Genomic DNA, 26,173 nt, shown 5'->3' with positions numbered 1-26,173 from the left:
ACGAGAGTGACATTAGTGTCAGTGTGCACCCACACTCGCTGGCAAACACGACTAATGCACTCCCACACCACACGCACGCATGCACACCTTCACCCAGTCACACACACGCACGCACACCTTCACCCAGTCACACACACGCACGCACACCTTCACCCAGTCACACGCACGCACACCTTCACCCAGTCACACGCACGCACGCACACCTTCACCCAGTCACACACACGCACGCACACCTTCACCCAGTCGCACGCACGCACACCTTCACCCAGTCACACGCACGCACACCTTCACCCAGTCACACGCACGCACGCACACCTTCACCCAGTCACACGCACGCACCGACACACCTTCACCCAGTCACAACGCACGCACGCACACCTTCACCCAGTCACACGCACGCATGCACAAACTTCACCCAGTCAGTCCTGTCACCACTCAAACCCTTTGCTTCTGCAGCCTGGACCAGACTCTCCAAAATGAATTCCCTGGGCTGGAATACCTGGAAGGGGGCCCCAGCAGGCTGAGGGTAGCAGACACCAGCAGAATCAACAAACTCATTCGTAAGGCCAGTGATGTTGTGGGGGTGGAGCTGGACTCTGACGGTGGTGTCTGAAAAGAGGATGCTGTCCAAGTTGCATGCCATCTTGGACAACGACTCCCATCCACCCCCATAATGTACTGGTTAGGCACAGGAGTACATTCAGTCAGAGACTCATTCCACCGAGATGTAACACTGAGCGTCATAGGAAGTCATTCCTGTCTGTGGCCATCAAACTTTACAACTCCTCCCTCGGTGTGTCAGGCACCCTGAGCCAATAGGCTGGTCCTGGACTTACTTCCACTTGGCATGATTAACTTATTATTATTTAATTATTTCTGGTTTTATATTGCTATATTTCTTCACTATTCTTGGTGTTGCTGTAATGAAACCCAATTTCCCTTGGAATCAATAAAGTACGTCTGTCTGTCTGCACTGGACTCCCTTGGGCTGGGCCTGTGAGCCAAACTCCCCCCGGCTGGGGCTGCTGGACAGACTATGGAGGGGATGTTTTAGGCTGAGACCCTTCACCTGGAATCCCTGGTCTATGGAACAGAAACCCTGGGCTGGATTCTCCAGGCTGGGCTCTCTTGAGTGGAACAGAAACTCTGGGCCGGATTCTCCAGGCTGGGCTCTCTTGAGTGGAACAGAAACCCTGGGCCGGATTCTCCAGGCTGGGCTCTCTTGAGTGGAACAGAAACCCTGGGCTGGATTCTCCAGGCTGGGCTCCTCTTGAGTGGAACAGAAACCCTGGGCCGGATTCTCCAGGCTGGGCTCTCTTGAGTGGAACAGAAACCCTGGGCTGGATTCTCCAGGCTGGGCTCTCTTGAGTGGAACAGAAACCCTGGGCCGGATTCTCCAGGCTGGGCTCTCTTGAGTGGAACAGAAACCCTGGGCCGGATTCTCCAGGCTGGGCTCTCTTGAGTGGAACAGAAACCCTGGGCTGGATTCTCCAGGCTGGGCTCTCTTGAGTGGAACAGAAACCCTGGGCCGGAATCTCCAGGCTGGGCTCTCTTGAGTGGAACAGAAACCCTGGGCCGGATTCTCCAGGCTGGGCTCTCTTGAGTGGAACAGAAACCCTGGGCCGGATTCTCCAGGCTGGGCTCTCTTGAGTGGAACAGAAACCCTGGGCCGGATTCTCCAGGCTGGGCTCTCTTGAGTGGAACAGAAACCCTGGGCCGGAATCTCCAGGCTGGGCTCTCTGAGTGGAACAGAAACCCTGGCCGGATTCTCCAGGCTGGGCTCTCTTGAGTGGAACAGAAACCCTGGGCTGGATTCTCCAGGCTGGGCTCTCTTGAGTGGAAATCCTGGACCGGACTACCTGAAGCAGAAACTGTGGACTGGGTTCCCCAGTCCAGAGCTCAGAAACCCTCGGGGGAGGGGGAGGGGGGGCAGACTCACTTGCTCGCAGGTAATTGAGGTGAGAGAGCAGGATGTCGACATTGTACTCGGTGGTGAGACCCATCAGGTCGTCCTTGGTCATCTTGCACAGCTCCCGGCCGTCGATGTTCTGGAAGACACTACTGTCTACGTCCGACAAGCCGTACTCCTTGACCCGCCCACTCCAGCCACTGGCGGACGTGATCCTGGGTCCACACCCCGGGGTCTGGGAGGAAAGCACACAATGGTCAGTGTGTGTGACCGACCATGCATGCCATGTGTGAATGTGTCAGCCGTGTGTGTCAATACTCTGTGTGAGAGTATGTCTCCGAGGGTGAGCGTGCCCCAGCACCTTACCTGCGGGCACGATGACCCTTTTCTCGTTGTTGCTACTGGAGGGGGGGCTGTCGCGCTGCTCGCCCCCGTAGCTGGCGTTGTAGACCACCGGGACCCCCTCCTGCCCGCTCAGCATCTTGCCCCTTCGCACCACGCTGCAGTCCACTGGCGTCTCACTGTGGGGAGAACGGGAGAGTCAGTCCTAGGATGGGGAGGTCAACCCATGCGAAAGCTGTCAGCCTGGGCTCAATGGGCAGAAGGGCCTGCCTACACTGCTCAGTAAAGCAGCCAGCATAACACCATCCACGCCGGACATTCTCTTTGGAGAGAAGATACAAGAGCCACCATGGACAGATGCTATTCCACCGTCACCAGACTACTGAATGATGCCAAGGTACAAGACCCCGCAATCTACCTCGTTATGATCTTGTGCCTCATAAGTACCAGGCTCTGCTGACGCTGGAAATCCAGAGCAGCAAGCTGTAAATGTTGGAGGTACTCAGCAGGTCAGACAGCATCTATGGAGCAGAATGAACTGGTGATGTTTTGGGCGGAGACCTTTCATCGGGAGGGTGCCTGATCTTCTGACTTCCTCCATGATCCTGCACCTTATTGTCTGCGTGCACTGCACCTTCTCTGTAACTGTTACACTTAATTCTGCACTCTGTCATTGCTTTCTCTTGTTCTGCCTCAGTGCACTGTGATCTGATCTGTATGAACAGCACCCAAGGTGACCTTTTCACTGTACCTTGGTGCAGTAGATGCAAATCTGGGCTGAGAAGTGGCAGATGGAATTCAACCCAAATAAGTGTGAGGTGGTTCAGTTTGGTTGGTCAAGTATGATGGCAGAACATAGTATTAATGGCAAGACTCTTGGCGGTGTGGAAGATCAGAGGGATCTTGGGGTCCGAGTTCATAGGAGGCTGAAAGCAGCTGCGCAGGTTGACTCTGTGGTTAAGAAGGCGTATGGTGTATTGGCCTTCATTAAACGTGGAACTGAATTTAGGAGCCAAGAGGTAATGTTAGTTAGACCCCACTTGGAGCACTGTGCTCAGTTCTGGTCGCCTCACTACAAGAAGGATGTGGAAACCATAGAAAGGGAACAGAGAAGATTTTCAAGGATGTTGCCTGGATTGGAGAGCATGCCTTAGGAGAATAGGTTGAGTGAACTCAGCCTTTTCTCCTCGGAGTGACGGAGGATGAGAGGTGACCTGATAGAGGTGTACAAGATGATGAGAGGCATTGATCGTGTGGATAGTCAGAGGCTTTTTTCCCAGGGCTGAAGTGGTTGCCACAAGAGGACACAGGTTTTGGGGAGTAGGTAGAGAGGAGATGTCAGGGGTAAGTTGTTTACGCTGACAGTGGTGAGTGTGTGGAATGAGCTGCCGGTGACGGTGGTGGAGGCGGATACGATCGGGTCTTTTAAGAGACTTTTGGATAGGTACATGGAGCTTAAAAAAATAGAGGGCTATAGGTAAGCCAAGTAATTTCTAAGGTAGGAACACGTTCAGCACAACTTTGTGGGCCGAAGGGCCTGTATTGTGTTGTAGGGTTTCTATGTGACAATAATAAACCAATTCCAAAACCTTATCTGATATGGTCATTCTAATCGTGTGCGTCTATGACCCACCTTCTCTAAGGTCCCTCCCTGAGCTAGTCCCATTTACAGAGAACATGGAACAGTGCAGCACCATCCAGGCCCTTCGGCCCATAATGTTTTACTGTCCCCTTAACCCACTCCACAATCAATCCAACACTTCCTGCCTACAGAGCCTTATATTTTTCTTTCATTCATGTGCCTACATTTGCCCCATCTCACTCTAAACCTTTCCTATCCATGTATCTCTCCAAGTGTTATTTAAACATCGTAATTGTACCTTCCTCAATCACATCCTCTGGCAACTCGTTGCACACACCACCACTCTCTGTGTGGGGAAAAAAGTTGCCCCTCTTTCCCTTGCACTAATTACTTACTTTGTAGCTTTTAGTGAATTTTATATACTGCACTGTAATGCTGCCACTGAACAACAATTGTCACAACATATCAATTTTACTTTTTTCTTTTTCATGGTGGTGGGGGGGGGGGGTGATGTCTTTTCTTTCAACTCCCTTGGTTTTTCTGTATTTCGTGGCTGTCTGGAGAAGCCGTCTTCAATCTCCTCCGATTCAATGAGTACAACCCCAGCCTGGCCTATAACAGACCCTCATCCTGGCTCTTTCCTTGTAAGTGCCCTTTGCACTCTTTCCAGTATTGCCGCCTTTCAAACATTACAGACGTACTCAACTCATTCAGTAATCATTACCATCCTTCATGTACAGAGTTGTCCCTCAGGTTCCTACTAAACCTCTTCCCTTTCACTTTAAACCTGTGCCATCGAGTTCTTGATTCCTCCAACCCTGGGGGAAAAGACTGCGCACATTCACTCTATGCCATTCCTAATTGTCTACCCCTCTTTAAGATAAACTGCCATCCCAGTCTCCTGCGCACCAAGGAATAAAGTCCCAACCTTCCTCCAGAATGCCTCCTCTCTCACTGCCTCACTCAAGCATTTGGTTGGCATGGATGAGTTGGGCCGAAGGGCCTGTTTCTGTTCTGTATTACCCTCTGAGCGCAGCAAGGGGCTGCAGCTCACAATCTCCATACTGACCATCTTCGTTAATTCCGTTCCCCAGCGCTCAGTCCATACCCTTCTCTGTGGATCACTTAGGCAAGTGCTCATCAGAATATTTCTTCAAAAGTCATTCTTTACTTTTACTGTGCGCGTTTACCCTATCTATGCCCTTTCTGATTTTATATCGATCAACCACCACCCCCCTCCCCCAGTCTCCTATGCTTGTTCCAAATATGGACCACCCTCTGGGTGAAAAAGTTGCCCCTCAGATTCCTAATTAATCTCTCCCCTCTCACCTTCAACCTGTGCCCCCTAGTTCTTGATTTCCCCACTCCTGGGGATAAGACTGAGTGCTTTTACCCCATTGATGCCTATGGTGATTTTATACACCTCTATGAGGTTACTCCTCAGCCTCCTTCACTCCAGAGGGTCAGAGCCCTACAGCACAGGAACAATTTTGACCAACCCAGTCTATGCTGTCTGGCCCCATCTACCTGTACCTGTACCACAGCACACCACCCCCCTCCCATCCGAACTAAATGTTACAACTGAAGCTGCATCCAGCATTTCCGCTGGCAGTTCAATCCTCAGTCTCACCACCCTCCGAAGACGTCTCCCCTCACATTCCCCTTCATTATTTCACCTTTCACCCTAAACCTGTGACCTCCAGTTCTAGTTTCACCCAGCCTGAGGGGGAAAAGCCTGCATCTGCACCCCACGTTGTCCAGTCTCTGCTGATAACCACACTCCTCCATTCCAGCCAACATCCCGGCGAGTCTCTTCTGCACCCTCTTTCTCGCTAGCAAATCCTTCCCGTAATAAGGCAACCAGAACTGCACACCATGCAATATGTGCCCTCTCACTGATGCTTTGTCCATCTGCAACATGAAATCCTGATTCTTACACCCAGTGCCTTGGTCTGTGATGGGCAGCATGCCTTTGTCACCACCCTGTCCATATACCCACGTAACAATTACAGCACGGAAACAGGCCATCTCGGCCCTTCTGGTCCGTGCTGAACGCTTACTCTCACCTAGTCCCACCGACCTGCATTCAGCTCATCACCCTCCATTCCTTTCCTGTCCAATCCCTTCCAATTTTACTTTACAATACCGAACCTGCCTCCACCATCTCTACTGGAAGCTCATTCCACACAGCTACCACTCTCTGAGTAAAGAAGTTCCCCTTCGTGTTACCCTTAAACTTTTGCCCCTTAACTCTCAACTCATGTCCTCTTGTTTGAATCTCCCCTACTCTCAATGGAAAAAGCTTATCCACATCAACTCTATCCATCCCCCTCATAATTTTAAATACCTCTATCGAGTCGCCCCTCAACCTTCTATGCTCCAAAGAATAAAGACCTAACTTGTTCAACCTTTCTCTGTAACTTAGGTGCTGAAACCCAGATAACATTCTAGTAAATCTTCTCTGCACTCTCTCTATTTTGTTGACATCTTTCCTATAATTCGGTGACCAGAGCTGTACACAATATTCCAAATTTGGCCTCATCAATGCCTTGTACAATTTTAACATTACTTCCCAACTTCTGTACTCAATGCTCTGATTTATAAAGGCCAGCATTCCAAAAGCTTTCTTCACCACCCTATCCACATGAGATTCCACCTTCAGGGAACTATGCACCATTATTCCTAGATCACCCTGTCCTCGTCAGGGCGCTGTGGATGAGGACCCTGAGGTCCCTCTGTATATCAACACTCCCTTCCAGGCACTCTATGTCACAAGGCGTTACAGCACATTTCAGGCCCTTTGGCCCATGGTGTGGTGCTGACTGTAGAATCTAACCCTTCCCTCCATTATAGTCCATCGTTTTTCTTTCATCCATGTGTCTATTTATGAGTCTCTTGAACTTCCACCACCACCCCCGGCAGGGCACGCTACACACCCACCACTATATGCAAAAATAAAGCTTGCCTCTGACATTTCCCTCATATTGACCTCTAACCACTTTAAAAGGATGCCCTTTCATATTGAGGACTGCTGCCCTGGGGAAAAAGTTGCTGGCTGTCCATTGTATCTATACATCTTATCATCTTGTACACCTCTATCACATCCTAACAGAATTTGACCTCCCAAACTGTGCTCCCTCACACTTGTCCAGATTAAATCCCACTGTCTGCCCAATGACCCTGGGTGGTCTCTGACCCACCATTTCCTCGGATGGACTTCACTCTTCTCAACACCGCCAGTTAGTTATGGTCTGGAGGCTGCGACACACAGGGTCACAAGAAGCTGCAGAGGGTTGTCGAATCAGCCAACCCGTAACCCCCCCCCCCACCGTCGAGATCTTAAAAAGGTGGTGCCGCTAGAATGTGGTGTCTATCGCTCAGGATCCCCTCCATCCGGGACATGCCCTCTTCTCATCACTACCATCGGGGAGGAGGCACAGGACAAAGTTCCCTCTAATTTGTAATGACCAGTGTGTGTAAAAATCTCGTGCTTTGCCCAGTGGCAACAACGTGTGTGCACTGAATAATTTCTTCAATAAAATCAGTATGACTAAGCCATTTCTAAAACCTGCAGACAAGTCATTGCAAACTCCACATTGTCAACAGCATCCACATTAGAAACCGGAAAAGGAAGTGTGAAATGTACTTAATGTGCCAACAAGGCAGAGGGAGACAACCTCTCGTGTGCGGTTTAAATTCCTTCGTGAGCTAGCAGGAAACAAAGTGTGTGCGAGTGCACAGCTTAGAGGGAGCGTTGGCAGACTCACACTCAATGTTTGAGGAACAGGTTCTCCCTCTCTGGCATCAGATTGCTGAACACTACCTCACCATTCACCTTTCAAAGACTCAAGATCCAAAGTACATTTATAATCTAAGTGTGTGTTCAGTATTCAACCCTGAAAGTTGTCTTTGTACTATTCATTTATTCATTGTAACTTATTCATTTATTCATGTCTCGCACTGTACTGCCACTGAAAAACAACCACTTGACGTATGACATGGAGTAAAGCTGTTTCCAACTCTGAAATGGGATTAATGCAGGCATGTGGGGTTGGCGTAGAGAGGCATCATTGTCAGCATGAACACAGCGCCTGTTTCTATGCTGTGTCAAAGTTTTGGATGATGGAATTGATGGTTTTGCAGTCAAGTTTGTGGACGACACGAAGATAGGTGGAGGGGTTAGCAGTGTTGAGGAATCAGGGAGTCTGCAGAAGGATTTAGATTCGGCAAAGAAGTTATAGATGAAAATGCAACATAAGCATTCATTCTAAGAGGACTAGAATATGAAAGAAAGGATGTAATGCTAGGGCTTTATAAGGCACTGGTGGAACTATGCTTGAAATATTGTGAGTAGTTTTGGGCCCCTTTTCTAAGAAAGGATATGCTGGCATTGGAGAGGGTCCAGAGCAGGTTCATGAGAATGATCCTGGGAATGAAAGGGTTAAGGTATGCAGAGAATTTGATTGGCTCTGGGCCTGTACTTGCTGGAATTCAGAAGAATGAGGGCAGACCTCATTGAAACCTAAGGAATATTGAAAGGCCTAGATAGAGTGGATGTGAAGAGGATGTTTCTGATAGTGGATGAGTGCAGGGCCAGAGGGCACAACCTCAGGTTAGAGGGACATCTATTTAGAATAGAATTTCTTTAGCCAGAGGGTGGCGAATCTGTGGAATTCATTGCCATGGATGGCTGTGGAGGCCAAGTCATTGAGGTTGATAAATTCTTGAGTAGTCAGGGTGTCAAAAGTTACTGTTTGAGTGTGGCTCAAATTACAGACAGCGGCAGGAATTGAACCTGGGGTGCTGGCACTTAAATAGTGTTAGACTAACTGCCTGGGGAGAAGGCAGGAGAATGAGGTTGAAAGGGACATAGGCATGGTAGAATGATGAATCAGATCCGGTGGGCCGAATAGCCTAGTTTTGATCCTATGTCTTATGGTCTTATAATATTATACACCTCTATCAACTGACCTCTTATCCTTCTTTGCAGCAGTGAAAAGCCTTAGTTCTCTCAACCTTTCCTCAAAACATGCTCTCTAATTCAAGCAGCATCCTAGTAAATCTCCTCTGCAACCTCTCTAAAGCTTCCATATCTTTCCTATAAGGACCAGAACATAGAAACATAGAAAATAGGTGCAGGAGTAGGCCTTTCGGCCCTTTGAGCCTGTACTGCCATTCAGAATGAACATGGCTGATCATCCAACTCAGAACCCTGTACCTGCTCTCTCTCCATACCCCCGATCCCTTTAGCCACAAGGGCCAAACTTCCTCTTAAATATAGCCAATGAACCGGCCTCAACTGTTTCCTGTGGCAGAGAATTCCACAGATTCACCACCATCTTTGTGAAGAGGTTTTTCCTCATCTCGGTCCTAAAAGGCTTCCCCTTTATCCTTGAACTGTGACCCCACGTTCTGGACTTCCCCAACATTGGAAACAATCTTCCTGCATCTAGCCTGTCCAATCCCTTTAGAATTTTATACGTTTCAATAAGATCCCCACTCAATCTTCTAAATTCCAGTGAGTATAAGCCTAGTTGATCCAGTCTTTCTTCATATGAAAGTCCTGCCATCCCAGGAATCAATCTGGTGAACCTTCTTTGTACTCCCTCTATGGCAAGAATGTCTTTCCTCAGATTAGGGGACCAAAACTGCACACAATACTCTAGGTGCGGTCTCACCAAGGCCTTGTACAACTGCAGTAGAACCTCCCTGTTCCTGTACTCAAATCCTTTTGCTATGAATGCCAACATACCATTTGCCTTTTTCACTCCCTGCTGTACCTGCATGCCCACCTTCAATGACTGGTGTACAATGATAACCAGGTCTCGTTGTACCTCCCCTTTTCCTAATCGGCCACCATTCAGATAATAATCTGTTTTCCTGTTCTTGCAACCAAAGTGGATAACCTCACATGTATCCACATTAAATTGCATCTGCCATGAATTTGCCCACTCACCTAACCTATCCAAGTCACCCTGCATCCTCTTAGCATCCTCCTCACAGCTAACAGCGCCACCCAGCTTTGTGTCATCCGCAAACTTGGAGATGCTGCATTTAATTCCCTCGTCTGAATCATTAATATATATTGTAAACAACTGGGGTCCCAGCACTGAGCCTTGCGGTACCCCACTAGTCACTGCCTGCCATTCTGAAAAGGTCCCATTTACTCCCACTCTCCCAAGCCCTTTGAAAATCTAAATATACAACATCTACTGGCTCTCCACTATCCACTCTACTAGTTACATCTTCAAAAAATTCTATAAGATTCGTCAGACAAGATTTTCCTTTCACAAATCCATGCTGACTTTGTCTGATGATTTCACCTCTTTCCAAATGAGCTGTTATCACATCTTTGATAACCAACTCTAGCATTTTTCCCACTACCGATGTCAGACTCACCGGTCTATAATTCTCCGGTTTTTCTCTCCCTCCTTTTCTAAAAAGAACTGAACACAATACTCCAGATCTGACATTACCAGTACTTCACTGAGCTGCAATGTTACCTTGCAGTTCTTGTACTCAATTCCCCAACTAATGAAGGTCCATATACCTTAATTACCCTATTAACTTGCAAAGCAACATTGGGAGATCTACTGTATGTACTTAGACATCACTCTGTTCCTCTACACTGTCAAAAATCTCGCCATTAACTCTGTATTCTAGTTCGACATTCCAAAGCGAATCACTTCACACTTTTCCAATTGAACTCCATCTGCCACTTCTCCGCCCAGCTCTGCATCCTATCAGTGTCCCACTGTAATCGACAACAAACTTCTACACCGTCTACAAATCCCTCGGCTTTTGTGTCATCAGCCCACCCTCTTCCACTTATTCATCCAAAGTATTTATATAAAAATATTATAAATAAGAGGTGTCCCAGAACAGTGATCTCATTGAAACTAATCAAATATTGAAAGGCTCGGATAGTGGACATGGAGAGGATATTTCATATAGTGGAGGAGTCTGGAACAAGAGGGCACGGCTTCAGAATAGAAGGATGTCCCTTGAGAACAGAGATGAGGAGGAATTTCTTTATCCAGGGGGTGTTGTATCTGTGGAATTTATCGCCACAGATGGCTATGGAGACCAAGTCCTTGGGCATATTTAAAATGGAGGGTGATAGGTTCTTGATTAGTAAGGGTGTCAAAGATTACAGGGAGAAGGCAGGAGAATGGGGTTGAGAGGGATAATAAATCAGCCATGATGATTTTCAGGAGAGACATGATGGACTAGTTATGCTTCTTATGGTGTTACTGTATGACATCAATATCTATATTAGGCAGAATCTTTCAACTTTATCATCATCTGTGTGTGTGTGTGTGTGTGTGTGTGTCCCTCTCTTTCACCTGACTTCACGTTACCATTTGAAATTGTAATTTCTTGCAGATTTTATCACAACCGCAGGTGTTTGTTCTTCCATTTTTTCACTATTTATCTGTTGTGATTTGTTCTATGTTCGCTTTTATGTCTTGCTCTGTACAGCTGCCACAAAGCAACCAATTTAATATCGACAACAGTGATAGTAAACCTGATTGTGATTAGGTTTATGAGTCGGGACCCCAGAATGACATTCACCAGCTCCAACTCTGGACTGGCAGCCACTAAAGTTAAGGGTGTTTCCATTCTAATCCTCCCTTTAGAGAAGGTGTCTCCTGAAACTCGCTGCACCTGAACTCCATCCTCACATCCACCACTCCTCCAGCAACAAGGTACAGCTCAGTCGCAGATCTGGGCGGGGAGGTGGCAGATGGAGTTCAATCCGGGCAAGTGTGAGTTGTGGCACTTTGGGAGGTCAAATGTAAGACAGCACGGGACCCCAAGGAGTGCGGATGTATGGAGGGAGGCCTGTTAAAAGTTTATAAGGTTATGAGAGGCATAGATGGAGTAGGCAGCTGGTATCTTTTCCCCATAGTTGAAATGTCTAATACTGGAGGGCATAGAAGGTGAGAGGGGCAAGTTCAAAGGAGATGTGTGGGATAGAAGCTGGTGGGAATGTGCTGCCGGATTCGCCATTTTGCAGCGCATGGAGTAGTCACACTCTTAGCAGCTCCCTTTTTAAAAATATTTTATATCCCACTGACAGATCCCTTTTAGCTTTGATGATTCATTACTTCTACTGAAGGATTTACGACTGAATTACAATGGCAGAAACAAGTTGTTCTGGTATTGAACTGAGAAGCGTCAAGACTTTCCCTGAAATGGATCAAACCAAGAAAACGGAGGAACCTGTTACTCTAGCAGGAATATTTTCTGCAATACAAGACACAAAGTCGAAATTCAGGTCGCTTAACACTAAGATTGATAAGCTGACGGGTTCAAACGGGAAGCTTGAAAAAGCAATTTCTACAGTTCAAGACTTCGAAAAATCTGGACTCTCAGCTGCAAATACTTTAACAGACTACAACCCGAATTGAGAATGGCAATGTGCTGCCGGGGGTGGTGGTGGAGGCAGATATGAACATAGAATAGTACAGCACAGTCCAGGCCCTTCGGCCCGCTATGTTGTGCCGAGATAGGGGTGTTTCAGAGGATCTCAGATAGACATATAGATGCGCAGGGGTGTGGATCGTGTGCAAGAAGGAGGAATTTAGTAGAATTTGATTAATATACCATTGTGGTTTCCTGCGCTGTACTGTTCTATGTTCCTGTACCATCTAGTGGAAGACAGCCCCAGTGGCACAATGAGCAGAGCTGCTGCCTCCCAGTCCAGACACGTGGGTTAAAGTCTGACACCAGTGCTCTGTGAGTGAGTGTGTGAACTGTCCCCTGCTGAGTGAGTGTGTAAACTGTGAACTGTCCCCTGCTGAGTGAGTGTGTGAACTGTGAACTGTCCCCTGCTGAGTGAGTGTGTAAACTGTGATCTGTCCCCTGCTGAGTGAGTGTGTGAACTGTCCCCTGCTGAGTGAGTGTGTAAACTGTGAACTGTCCCCTACTGTGTGTGTGTGAACTGTGAACTGTCCCCTACTGAGTGTGTACGTAAACTGTGAACTGTCCCTTACCGAGTGTGTGTGTAAACTGTGACTGTCCCCTACTGAGTGTGATCTGTCCCTTTCTGAGTCAGTCTGTGTGTGTGTGAGAGACCCGCTCTCCAGTGAGGGTCAGTGTTTGTGTGGAGTTTGCATGTTCTCACTCTGACCCCATGCATTTCAGCTGGATGTGTGTGTCTGGGTGGGGAGTAGAATTTCGGTGGGTTGGGAGGTTGGTTGGTGGGGAGAAAGGCTTTCAGGGAGTGGGATTACTTAGATCGTTTCTGCCTCACCATCCCATATGTATTGTTTGTATCAGCTCATCACAGGAACCAAACTCCCCTCCATGGACTCTCTGCACACTTCTCACCATCAGCATAAGACCTCGCCCACCCTGCACGTTCCCTCGTCTCCCCTCTCCTGTCGGGCAGAAAATACAAAAGCCTGAATACACGTACCACCAGGCTCAGGGACAGCTTTGAACCTGCTGCCATAAGACTAGAACAATAAGATGGATTTGCAATTTATCTTTACACTTTACTCTGCTTTGTTATTGCTTTACCTTGTCCTACCTCAGTGCACCGTGTACGGATCTGATTTGTATGGACAGTGTGCAAGGCAAGTTTCTCATTGTATCTCAGTACATGTGACAATAATAAACCAATTCCAATTCCTAGTTAAATCTCCCCAGACTAATGGGCCACTTTGGACATCTGTATAATGGTTGGCTGATATCAGTTTGGTGGGGGATTTGGAAAGGAGATAGAGTCACAGTGTCAATGTCCAAGATCACCATCTAGGATAATCCCACTTGCCCATGTTTGTCCCCGTATCCTAAACCTTTCCTCTCCATGTACCTGTCTGACTGCCTTTTAAATGTTGTTAATGCACCTGCCTCAACCACTTCTGGTGAACCAACCTCTGGAAGAAACACTTTAAATCTCTCCCCTCTCACCTTAAACCTGATTTTTTCCCTCTAGTTCTCAATTTCCTCTCCTTGTCTGCATTTACCCTATCTCTGCCCATCCTGATTTCCTCTCCTTGTCTGCGTTCACCCTATCTCTGCCCATCCTGATTTCCTCTCCTCTGTAAAGTCACCAGACATTTCCCAACGTTCCACGGAATCAAGTCTCTGCCTCTCTCCTCGCGTCTCAGCAACATTTCTGTAAACCTGCTCTGCACTCTTTCCAGCTTAATGGCGCCTTTCCTACAGGACGGGTGACTCAGTGCTCCCAAGTGTGGCCTAGCAGAGTCCTGTCCATAACCTCCCAGCTCCTGAACTCAGTGCCTGGACTGATGAGGGCCAGTGTTCCCAGTGCCCTCTTCGCCAGAGGAATCTGAATCCCACCAGCATCCCGGTGAGGTGGGGGTCTCCAGAATGCAGTTCCCAGCCCCTCAGAGGGCGTACCTGGTACCGTTCACCTGCTCTGCCTCGCGCTTCACCGTGACCCGGCTGTTCTGGCTGCCCCAGTCTGTTTCCCCGACCTCTGGGCTGCTTTTGGCCGAGGGCGCGTAGACCCCGGACGTCATCTCGGGCTTGATCAGGTGAGATGGAGGATATGAAGATTCGTAAAGTCCCTGGTTCTCACTCACAGCGTTCAGAGCCTCCTGTTGGATGAGAGGGAGAGAGAGAGAGGGGGGGGGGGATTAGACAGAGATTAGCTCTCACCCTCACTGGGAGAGGGATCTCACACACACACATGATATTTATATTTACTACCCCATTATTCCTCCCAGCTTCCCTTGGCTCTCCCTGGAGAGCTGCGCAGCTGGGCCGTTGGAATACCATGCATTGTTGGTGAGGTTAAGAAAAAGGTAAAGGTGGGGGGAGAAATGAAAGGGGGAGACAGGTGAGGAGTGAAAGTGAGCATGATCCAGGTGAGGAATGAACAGGTGAAGCGGTACATGAGGTGCGGACAGGTGAGGGGAGACAGGTGGGATGGCTGGGTACGGGCAATACACAGAATCCTGGCTCATGCACATCCAGAACCCCCCCCCCCCCCCCCCAGCCAGCTCAATCTCAACAGGATTTCAGCTGGAGTGGATTGGTGGAAAAGGTGGGACAGGGAGCAGGAAGGGGTGCTGTTTTTCCTCCTTACTGGTCAGCTGGACAAAGTTACGGTGATCCCACGGTGAAGGAAGGGCAAGGAAGAGGCAAGAGAGGCAATGAGCTCCAAGCATCCTGAGCTCCCGGCGTTCCCGGAGAGAAGAGCATGAGGACATGGGAAAATTCAGGAAGCAGAGCTGGCTCCTGGTGTACTACGAAGCCGGCTGCTATTCATTCATTGGGAAGAGTGCTACCCCACTTCCCCAAGTTCCAGCTACAATGATCCCACATTACATGCCATCACAAAGAAAGTGCGTCAACATCTTTACTTTCCCGGGAGGTTCAGCTTGTCATCGAGCACTTTAACAAACATCTACAGGTGTCCTGTTGGAAGTATCCTGACTAGTTAAATCGTTATCCAGTACAGGAAGTTGAAAGTGCTGGAACATAAGAATCTACAAGAGTAGTGGACTCAGGCCAATACATTACGGGCATGTCCCTCCCCACCATCGGTAGCATCTACAGGACAATGTCTAGAGAGAACCGTCCACTCTCAAACATCCCCACCATCTCACAGCATCCATCGGGCAGATGGTACAGAAGCCTCGAGTCCCACATCACCACGTGCGGGCACAGCTACTTCCCTTCAACCAGTCGGTTCTTGAACCAATCGGCACAACCCTAATCACTGCCTCAGTACAGCCACACTTTGCTCAACAATGGACTCAGCACAGCTACTTTGCATAACCTCAGTGCAGCCACACTTTGGTCTACAATGGACTTAGTACAGGCACACTTTGCACAACCTCAGTACAGTCACACTGTGCACAACCTCAGTACAGTCATACTGTGCACAACAGTGCAGGCACACATTGCACAACCTCAGTATAGTCACACTGCACACAACCTCAGTACAGTCACACTGCGCACAACCTCAATACAGTCACACTGTGCGCAACCTCAGTACAGTCACACTTTGCACCACAATGGACAATTTCTTTTTGTTTCACTTGTGTTCTTTCCTGTAAAAATTGTTTATCTTTGCTTTCCTTGTGAATGCTGTGTGTCTGACGCTCTGTGCCTGTAATGCTGCAGCAAGTAAGTTTCTCGTTGCACCTGTGCACACGCAGATTTGTGCATCTGACAATAAACTCCACTTTGTTTTTTGAGCTCTTCCACCACTCTCCCCCTGCATCCGCTTGGAGAGATATGGACTTTTTTCCCAATGGGGTCACAGGACAGCAAGCACAGAACCAGGACCTTTGATCCACCTAGGCTACATGAATCCAGTTAAAGAAATCATCATCTCGTTCCCACTCAATGATAGACCACGAAAGAGTCCAGCAAAGAAACAGCCTTTGGCCCACAATGTCGGACTGAATGCAATGCCAACTCAAACTAATCTCTTCTGCCTACACAATGTCCATATCCCTCCATTCTCTGCACATTCAGGTACCCAAACTAAGAGTTTCATAAAATCCTCTGTTGTATCTGCCTCCACCACCACCACCACTGGCAGTGCATTGCAGGCCCCCCCCCCCACCATCGACTCTGTGTAAAAAACAGTCACCTGACACATCTCCTTTGATCTTTTCTCCCTCTCACCCTAAGTGCATGCCTGCTGGTATTAGAGATTTTTGGCCCAGGGGTAAAAGATACCAGCAGTCAACTCTGTCTCATGCCTCTCATAATCTTATAAACCTCCATCAGGTCTTCACTCAGCCTCCAGTGCTCCAGAGACAACAACTAAAAGTCTGCTCAACCCTCTTATAAATCACACCCTCAGAACCTCACATCTTCTCCAGAACTGCACACAATACTCCAAGCGTGGCCTGATCAAAGTTATACTCAGCTAGCTACGTGACTTCCTGAATCTTGAGCTCAGTGTCCTGTCTAATCAAGGCCAGCTTGACGTTTACCTCCTTTGCCACTGTATGGTGCTGGCACAGTTCTCTGATTAGTATTCCAGAGTCCTGAGTTCAAATCTCACCAGAGCCTCTGTGTTCCTTCCTCACTCTCAAAACTCACCACTAGGTATATTGGTGAAGAAGGCGTTTGACATCCTTGACCTCCTAGGCTGAGGAGTTGAGTTCAAAAGGTAGAACATCACACTGCAGTTGTACAAAAGATTAGTCGACTGCACTGGAGGTATTGTGTGCAGTTCTGGTCACAATATTACAGGAAGGATGTGGTTGTGAGAGAGAACTCTATTGTGGTCTTGGGTAGTCATGGAATCAGGGTCTGGACTAGATAGTTTGTGTGGTTGTATTTTACTGATGTCCTATATGTGCTTGATATCGTGTTTGAGTGAGGAGTAGGCCTCAAGCCCCGGTGTCGCCTGTTTACAGCCGCCTGGAGAGAGGTATTGGAGCCGTACACGCCCCCGGGTGCAGCGTGGTGCGCGTCGTCCAGGCCAGAGTCGGTGCTGCCCTCCGGTGGTCGCTTGGCAGAAGACAAGCTCTATTGCGGTTCAAGTCTGGACTATTTTTAACATGTGGCCGTATGCCTTTACGTGCTTGCTGTCTCGCTCATGCTTTGTGCTGTCGGTGCTGTGTTTTTCACCTTGTCCCTGGAGGAACTGTTTCGTTTGGCTGTAATCATGGGTATTCCAGTATGGTTAAACTTGAATTGAATTGAGAGAGACAGTGCAGAAGGAGTTCACCAGGACTGTGGTTATCAAGAGAGATCGGACAGGCTGAGGGATGGCCTTATAGGGCTTATTAAAATATGATGGACATCAGTAGAATATGGAGCAGGAGCAGGAGACGGCCATCTGGCCCATCGAGCCTTCCCTGCCATTCAATAACATCAGCTCCATTTACCTGCCTTCCCCCATGACCCTTAATTTCTCTGCTATGCAAAAATCTACTTAACTCTGTCTTAAATATATTTAATGGAGAAGCCTCTATTGCCTCCCTAGGTAGAGAATTCCACAGGTTCACCGGTCTCGAGCAAAATCAGTTTCTTCTCATCCCTGTCCTAAATCTATTCCTTTGAGTCTTGAGGCTATGTCCCTGGTTCTAATCTCACCCTCTCCACAGACTCACCTTCACTATCCACCCATACTGACTCCCCCCCCCCAACTCCCGTGGCTGTCTTATCTGTTCATTTCATTATTTTATATGTTTCTATAAGATCCTCTCTTATTCTTCTGAATTCCAGTGAGTATTGCCCCAGGTGACTCAATCTCTCTTCGTAGGCTAATCACCACATCTCTGGAATTAATTTGGTGAACCAGCTCTGCACTGCCTCCAAAGCCAATGTAACTTTTCCTCAGAACACACACGCAAAATGCTGGTGGAACACAGCAGGCCGGGCAGTATCTATAGGGAGAAGCACAGTCGATGTTTTGGGCTGAGACCTTTCGTCAGGACGAACTGACAGGAAAAGCAGTAAGAGATTTGAAAGTAGTGGGGGGAGGGGGAAATGCGAAATGACAGGAGAAGACCGGAGGGGGTGGGGTGGGGTGGAGCTGAGAGCCGGAAAGGTGATTGGCAAAAGGGATACAGAGCTGGAGAAGGCAAAGGATCATGCTCCTACTTTCAAGTCTCTTCCTACTTTTCCTGTCAGTTAGTCCTGACGAAGGGTCTCGGCCCAAAACGTCGACAGTGCTTCTCCCTATGGATGCTGCCTGGCCTGCTGCGTTCCACCAGCATTTTGCATGTGTTGCTTGAATTTCCAGCATCTGCAGATTTCCTCGTGTTAACTTTTCCTCAAGTAAGCAAACCAGATCTGCATGGATTACTCCAGGTGTGGCCTCACCAGTACCCTGTGCATTTGCGGTATACCTCTCTGCTTTTAATATTGTGTTATCCCTCTCACAATAAAGGCCAATGTTCCATTTGCCTCCTGATAGCTTTAGCACCTGCAATCCAACTTCTGTGATTCATGCACAAGCACTCCCAAGTCCCTGTGCTTAATAACATGCTGTAATCTTTCACCATTTAAACAATACTCTGATCTGCTACTTATCCTTCCAAGGTTGCTGATCTCGTTGTAGTCCATCTGCACTCTCTATACAGGGTAGACAGTCAAGATCTTTTACCCCCAGGCCAGGGGAATCTTGAATCAGGGAGTGCAGGTTTAAGCTGAGGGGGTGGGGGGAGATGTAAAGGGGACCCGAGGGGTCATTTGCACATGAGGCAGGTGGGTGTGTGGAATGAGATGCCAGTGGAAGTGATAGAGGTGGGTACAGTTGCAGTATTTAATGTGCATTTGGTTAGGTCCGTGGATGGAAATGAGGTAGAGGGATGTAGGCAAACCACAGGGGAACGGGGTGACTGTGGATAAAATCAGAATCGGTACAGACAGGATGGGCCGAAGGGCCTGTTTCTCAGCTGTGTGACCCTTTAAATTGAAATCACTCTGATCATTCACATCTCTCAGAGTAATCGGATCTACCTTTGACATTACACATCCTCATGAGGCCCCTCATTAACCAGTGGGAAATGAATTCAGAGAGACTAATCATTTGTTTGGATTAGGAGAGAACGCACAGAACTGTCCCTTCCACCCTCTGGGCCACACTGCCAGCAAGCAACCGATTTAACTCTAGCCTAATCACAACTTACAGTGGCCAATTACCCTACTAACCGGCACATCTTTGGACTGTGGGAGGAAACCGGTGCACCTGGAGAAGACCCACCCCTTCATGGGGTGATAGAGAAATTCCTGACTCTGGACTGGGTGGCAGCAGTACCGGGCTATCTGTGACACTACTGGGGAGCCCCGACCTAATGTTCTTGAGCACATTGTATAAAACTCTGGTTAGGCCACACTTGGAGTACTGTGTCCAGTTCTGGTCGCCTCACTATAGGAAGGATGTGGAAGCATTGGAAGGGGTACAGAGGAGATTTACCAGGATGTTGCTTGGTTTAGAGAGTATGGATTATGATCAGAGATTAAGGGAGCTTGGGCTTTACTCTTTGGAGAGAAGGAGGATGAGAGGAGACATGATAGAGGTGTACAAGATATTAGGAGCAATAGATAGAACGGACAGCCAGCACCTCTTCCCCAGGGCACCACTGCTCAATACAAGAGGACATGGCTTTAAGGTAAGGGGTGGGAAGTTCAAGGGGGATATTAGAGGAAGGTTTGTCACTCAGAGTGAGTGGTTGGTGTGTGGAATGCACCGCCTGAGTCAGTGGTGGAGGCAAATGCACTGGTGAAATTTAACAGACAACTCGACAGGTATATGGAGGAATTTAAGGTGGGGGGTTATAAGGGAGGCAGGGTTTAAGGGTCGGCACAACATTGTGGGCCGAAGGGCCTGTACTGTGCTGTGTTGTTCTATGTACTCTATGTACAGAAAATATCTTTGAATCTCGGTCCCCTCTTGTATTACACTCCCCTTGTTAAGGGAGTGGATCACAGAACAGCAACAGCCCGTCTGGGCCAACAATGTCTGTTCTGAACACAATGCCAAATTAATCGAAATCTCTTCTGTCTACACAATATCCACAGCCACCATTCCATCTATGTCTAATAGCCTTGAACATCTCTATGGAATCTGCTTCGACCATGGTACCCATCGCTCTGCACATAAAAAACCGTGCCCCGTTAAGCTTTTCCTTCTCTCCTTAAAAGGATGCCCTTCAATATTTGACAGCAATTCTGACTGTTCATCTATGCCTCCCATAATCTCATAAACCTCCATCAGGGCTCTCCTCAGCTTCTGCTGCAGAAGAGAAAACAAACAAAGTTTGTCCAACCTCTCCTTGTAGCTCATGCCCTCTAATCCAGGCAGCGTCCTGGTGAATTTCTTCTGCACCCTCTCCAAAGTCTCCATGTCATTCCTGTAACGGGGCGACCAGAACTACACACAACACTTGAAGTTATCTGTGTTGGGAGTGAAATACAACACCGTCTTCAATGTGCTGAAGTCAACAGTGATTGCTGGACACACCTTTGGTTTGATTAAACTGCGTATACAATACAGATTTTTGAGACAACCATTTCATACTCTCTGCCCTCTTTACCCTTCTCATAACTTTGCCCACCATCTATCAGACCCCCCCCACCACCCATTTCAGCCCCTTCCCCTCCAGGAAGAACAGACACAGCCTCTCCTGTCTCTCCTCTTTGCTGGAATGCTCTGTCCCAGGTGACATCCTGGTGAATCTCCTCTGCCCCCTCTCCAGTGCAGGCACCTCCTTCCTGCAGTGCGGGGACCAGAATTGTGCCCAGTACCCTGGCTGTGGCCTGACCATCCAAGGATTTTCTTGACATTGTGAGAGACATTGGAGGCCCAAGGGTATGAAAGCTGAGGAGTTGTCCTAGGTCCAGGAGTGTGTGATGGGATGCTGTGGGGTAGCCTCTCTCTGTGTCTGACCCTGGGAGTGTGTGATCGGATGCTGTGGGGTAGCCTCACTCTGTGTCTGACCCCAGGAGTGCGTGATGGGACGGTGTGGAGGGAGTTTCACTCTGTGTCTGACCCCGGGAGTGCGTGATGGGACGGTGTGGAGGGAGTTTCACTCTGTGTCTGACCCCAGGAGTGTGTGATGGGACGGTGTGGGGGGAGCTTCACACTGTGTCTGACCCCGGGAGTGTGTGATGGGACGGTGTGGAGGGAGTCTCTCTCTGTGTCTGACCTCGGGAGTGTATGATAAGACAGTGTGGAGGGAGCTTCACACTGTGTCTGACCCCGGGAGTGTGTGATGGGACCGTGTGGAGGGAGCTTCACTCTGTGTCTGACCACGGGAGTGTGTGATGGGACGGTATGGGGGGAGCTTCACTCTGTGTCTGACCCCAGGAGTGTGTGATGAGACGGTGTGGAGGGAGCTTCACTCTGTGTCTGACCCCAGGAGTGTGTGATGGGACTGTGTGGAGGGAGCTTCACTCTTGTGTCTGAACCCAGGAGTGTGTGATGAGACGGTGTGGAGGGAGCTTCACTCTGAGTCTGACCCCAGGAGTGTGTGATGGGACTGTGCGTAGGGAGCTTCACTCTGTGTCTGACCCCGGGAGTGTGTGATGGGACGTTGTGGGGGGAGATTCACTCTGTGTCTGACCCCGGGAGTGTGTGATGGGACGGTGTGGAGGGAGATTCACTCTGTGTCTGACCCCGGGAGTGTGTGATGGGACGGTGTGGAGGGAGCTTCACTCTGTGTCTGACCCCGGGAGTGTGTGATGGGACGGTGTGGAGGGAGCTTCACTCTGTGTCTGATTAGTGCTATCGTAGGGCTGAAAGTATTGTACGTTCAATGTGAAAAGGCTCTATGGTAAAAAGTTAGGGGAGGGTCCATCTTTGCTGCTGGTTAGTGATGTAACAAAGAGAAGCCCTTCTCCAATTGATAGTGATCAGTTGTCAAGTATAGGAAACACCAGCTTTTCCCTGAACCGAATGCTGTATTATCATGAACCCTGATGTAGCAAAGCTTGGCCCAATTGATCACATGTCCTCGGGCTTTCAGTCACCTAATTCCTTTTTGAGAAGAAACCTTCAGCGGGGTTTTTCTGCCTGATAAAACACTCGGCTAATGCTGCCAGACTCATCAGGACAGAGTGGCAGAGGGACAAGGGCTCCACGAATTACTTGCATAATTGGTATAGTTCGAAAAGAATTACTCTGAGAATCTGCGGCTGAAATTGGTTCTCACCCAGCTGGATGGTTTTAGGAAGAAATTCTGTTTTTTGCAAATGTTGTGCCAATTCTCATGAAGTTTTTTGCTAAATACAGATCATGTCACAATCACTTCCTGAAAAATTTCACAACTTCCTCAGCAGGATGGTACACAATTCGACCATTACATGGATGTCAGGTCACCCAGTTCCAGAGCACAGAGTGAAACTCCCTCCACACCGTCCCATCACACACTCCCGGGGTCAGACACAGAGTGAAGCTCCCTCCACACCGTCCCATCACACACTCCCGGGGTCAGACACAGAGTGGAGCTGTTCTGATTGCGCGGGGAGAAATCGGGGAAAAACTACTTTATGAAGGTCTTGAATGGCTTGGAAATTGGTTTCCAACGTCCCTTGAACTTCTAAGTGAGTGGCTGGTTTAGAGTGGAAGCTTCGTTTGGAGTTTTTCTGCCAGTTTGGACGGGGTTCGTTGACTGCTTCGAACTGCGTAGCACCCAGCTGTGGCGGCTGGCGACTCGCCGGGAAGCGGGTTCGCTCCCAAAACCGGAGGCAAACGACGTTGTTTGTCCCCACTGACATCGGGGCCACCTCCTTCCATCTCTATCGTCGGGATTCTCGTTCGGTGTTGGAGCCGAACCGTCGTTTGGGACGTCTCGACCTCTCACGGCCTGGAAGTTTCTACAGGACTAACGGAGCCTTTCCTGGCGTTGGAATTTCTGGCATTGGGCCAGCAAGGTACCGTCGAGTACAAACTTTTCCCGCCAGTTACTCAACTCGCTCCAGGACTTTCTAACCAGCACCACCGTATCATTCTCGATTCGGACACACAAGTAACATGCCGGACCGGTCTACAGGGAGTCGCAGGCCTTCGAGGAGTTATGCAAAGGCGGCTGCCTCTCCGGCCTCGGACAACGCCCTGTTTCGGGCGGTGAACGTTGAACGCGGGGTGCAATGTATTTTGCGAACTGGAACTACCCTGGAAAAGTGCGCGGAGGCTATGGAGGACTTGTTGGGGAGAGATGGTGTTTTGGCCACTGAGAAGGAGTTCGGGAAGGCGGTGTTTTACCTGAGGAATGATGAGTTGGTGCATCGGGCCCTCAGTAGAGGGATCACGGTGAAGAACATCTTTTTACAGATGGAGCTGGTGACAGCTCCCACACAACGCATCGTCCCCGGTCACGTACAGCCTTTCATCCCCAACGAGGACCTGCTTCCCGCATTGGCCCGCTTGGGGCAAGTACGGTCAGAGATAACTGCCATCAGGCACAAATTCAAGCGGCGCACCCTCCGGACCGTAATCTCTTTCCGGCGACAGGTATTCATGAAACTGGAAAGGGAGGATGAAGTTGAGGGCCGGTTTACTGTCCGGCACGAGGGGGTAGATTATCAGGTGTATTGGAGCTCTGAGCGCCCACGGTGCCATGCGTGCGGGGAGGTGGGGCACTAGGGAGTCCACTTCAGGAACTTGTGTCCCAGCTACCTCTGCCTCTGATCCCATCCCTGCTCCTACACCTGTGCCGACCCCTGCCCCTGACCCTGCCTCTAACCCTGCCCCTATTCCTACGTCTGCTCCTACCCCTGTGGTTCAGGTGGGTGATCCTGGGGCTACGTGTGGGGAGGTTCAGGCAAGGGACGGGGTGGAGTCCGGGCGGGGCAAGAAAGCGAGGAAGAAGTCGAAACACGTGAAGAAGTCGGCCCCCGAGACCGCAGAGCTCACGCCCATTTGCCCTGAGGTGGAGAGGGAGGCTCGGGGAAGCGTACGGTTGGACGGGGCGATAGGAGCTGAGAGTACCGCGCTGTCGGTGAATTCCGCACCTGTGTGCTCCTCCGGCTTGAAGAGGAGATGGGATTGTTCCCCCAAGAGGGCAGAGAATGCAGATGAGGGGGAGTCCCAGAAAGGGGTGGGGATCCGGGTGGGAGTTGTGTCTAACCCTGAATCCCCAGATGTAGACACCAGTCCTGGGGTGGGTGGTGTGGTTGTGCATGAAGCTAGTGCTGGGCCTGTTTGCACGCCTAAAACAGACCTGGAGACCTCCACCCAGGACTTAGCAGTCAGCGCCTCCCTGGAGGGAAATGTATTAAGTAGTACAGGTGGAGAGGAGACCAGGCTCTCTCACAGTCAGCATCAGGCTGCCAGTGAATCCATTGGGCCAGAGCTGCTGGGGTCCCCTTCATGCCTGTCTCCTGGGGAGGGCGATGTAACCTGCATGCCGACCCCATCAACTAATGGCCTGCAGGGAGTCCCTTGGGATTTTCCCTCCATCGTCGCAACTGTGGGTAAGACTGCTGTGACGGTGGAGCGGGAAGGTATAGGGGAGGTACCCGCTGTGCAGTGTAGGTTACAGGGGCAGCCACCTTATACACCACATGAGGAGGATGGTGAGGGATCTGTCTGCAGTGAGGGGTTGGAGGGGGATTCATTTGATAGCGAGACAATGGACATCCTCACCCCTCCAGAGAAGTCCCCATTGATACCTGTGGAGGAGATCAGAGAGTTTATTCACTCCTCCGTGGGTGCAAAGCATCGGCCTAAACGAGCCTCGCTTCGCTGGCCTAGCATGCCGAGGCTGGTGAAGTCCCTGAGGGTCATCCTCAGACGGAAGGGGAAGGGGAAGAGGAATGCTGTGTCAGGGAATGACAGGCGGCAGCTGAAATCCTTCCTGGATGACCTGGTGCGGGACATCAGGGTAGCGATGGTAGCAGTCGGGCCCGGAAAGCGAAGAATATTCTTGGTTTTCTTCGGGAGAGTGCGGCTGAGGGCGCCATCGCTCTCAGTGGGAAGGGGACTGGTGCTGAGGCCTAGTGTGCTCCCGACATGAAGCTTACCATAGCTAGTCTCAATGTGAACGGTAGCAGGGGCTCTCCCCGCAGGTATAACAATCTCTCAGTCTTCAGGGACGGGAGATACGCGGTGAGTTTCCTGCAGGAAACCCATACCACCCCGGGGGACGAGTCCGCTTGGCTCCTGGAGTGGCAGGGCGGGGTCTACATGAGTCACCTTAGCTCCAACTCTAGCGGGGTGGCGATCCTGTTGGCCCCAACCTTCCGGCCAGAAATCGTAGGAATCCGAGATGTTGTGCCCGGCCGTCTGCTCCACCTGGCTGTGCGCCTGGATGGAGTACCGTTACATTTTATCAACGTGTACGCTCCGAGGCGCGGGGTGATGCAGACGCGCCTATTCTGTCAGCTGTCCACCTTGCTGAGTTCCATCGATCCGGGGGACTGCGTCGTCCTCGGGGGAGACTTCAACTGTACCCTCGAGGTGGAGGCCTCCAACGCGACCCAGCATCGGCGAAAAGGTTAAAGGAGCTAGTCGGCTCCTTTGACTTGGTGGACAGCTGGCGGAATCTTCACCCTGACTCTAGCGCCTTCTCCAGACGATCTAGAGAGGGGGGTTCCCGGATAGACCGCCTGTATATCTCTCGGGATTATGTCTCCCGCGTGTCGGCGTCCTCCATGCGGCCGGTGTCGTGCTCGGATCATCACCTTGTGTGGGTGGAATTTACTCCTCTGCACCCTCGGGTGGGGTCTGGGTATTGGCACTTTAACAACCAGCTGCTGGAGGACAGCCGATTCCGGGATTCATTCCGAGCGTTCTGGGCCACCTGGAGAGGGAGACGGAGAGAGTTTGGCTCCCTACGGCTGTGGTGGGATGTGGGCAAGGATGTCGGGAGTACACTAGGGGGTCGACAAAGAGGCGGGGCTCTGAGATTGAGCGGCTTGAGAGAGCGTTGCTTGACCTGGAG

At 49.8% G+C, this 26,173-nt stretch overlaps 1 protein-coding gene across 1 annotated transcript in view; it reads right to left on the bottom strand.

Annotated features, from left to right (window-relative positions):
• Positions 1-26,173, bottom strand: part of LOC132398698 (retroviral integration site protein Fli-1 homolog) — a 73,346-nt gene that overhangs the window by 7,490 nt on the left and 39,683 nt on the right. The window contains 5 exon segments of the mRNA XM_059978530.1: positions 1,036-1,711; positions 1,757-2,093; positions 2,095-2,144; positions 2,276-2,430; positions 14,208-14,407. Coding sequence (XP_059834513.1) covers positions 1,036-1,711; positions 1,757-2,093; positions 2,095-2,144; positions 2,276-2,430; positions 14,208-14,407 — 1,418 coding nt within the window.

Source organism: Hypanus sabinus, chromosome 1 (genome assembly GCF_030144855.1).
Source record: "Hypanus sabinus isolate sHypSab1 chromosome 1, sHypSab1.hap1, whole genome shotgun sequence".
In the NCBI taxonomy this organism is placed as follows: domain Eukaryota; kingdom Metazoa; phylum Chordata; class Chondrichthyes; order Myliobatiformes; family Dasyatidae; genus Hypanus; species Hypanus sabinus.
Note: the sequence above shows the minus strand (reverse complement) of the source record. Positions and strands in the feature narration are given on the sequence as shown.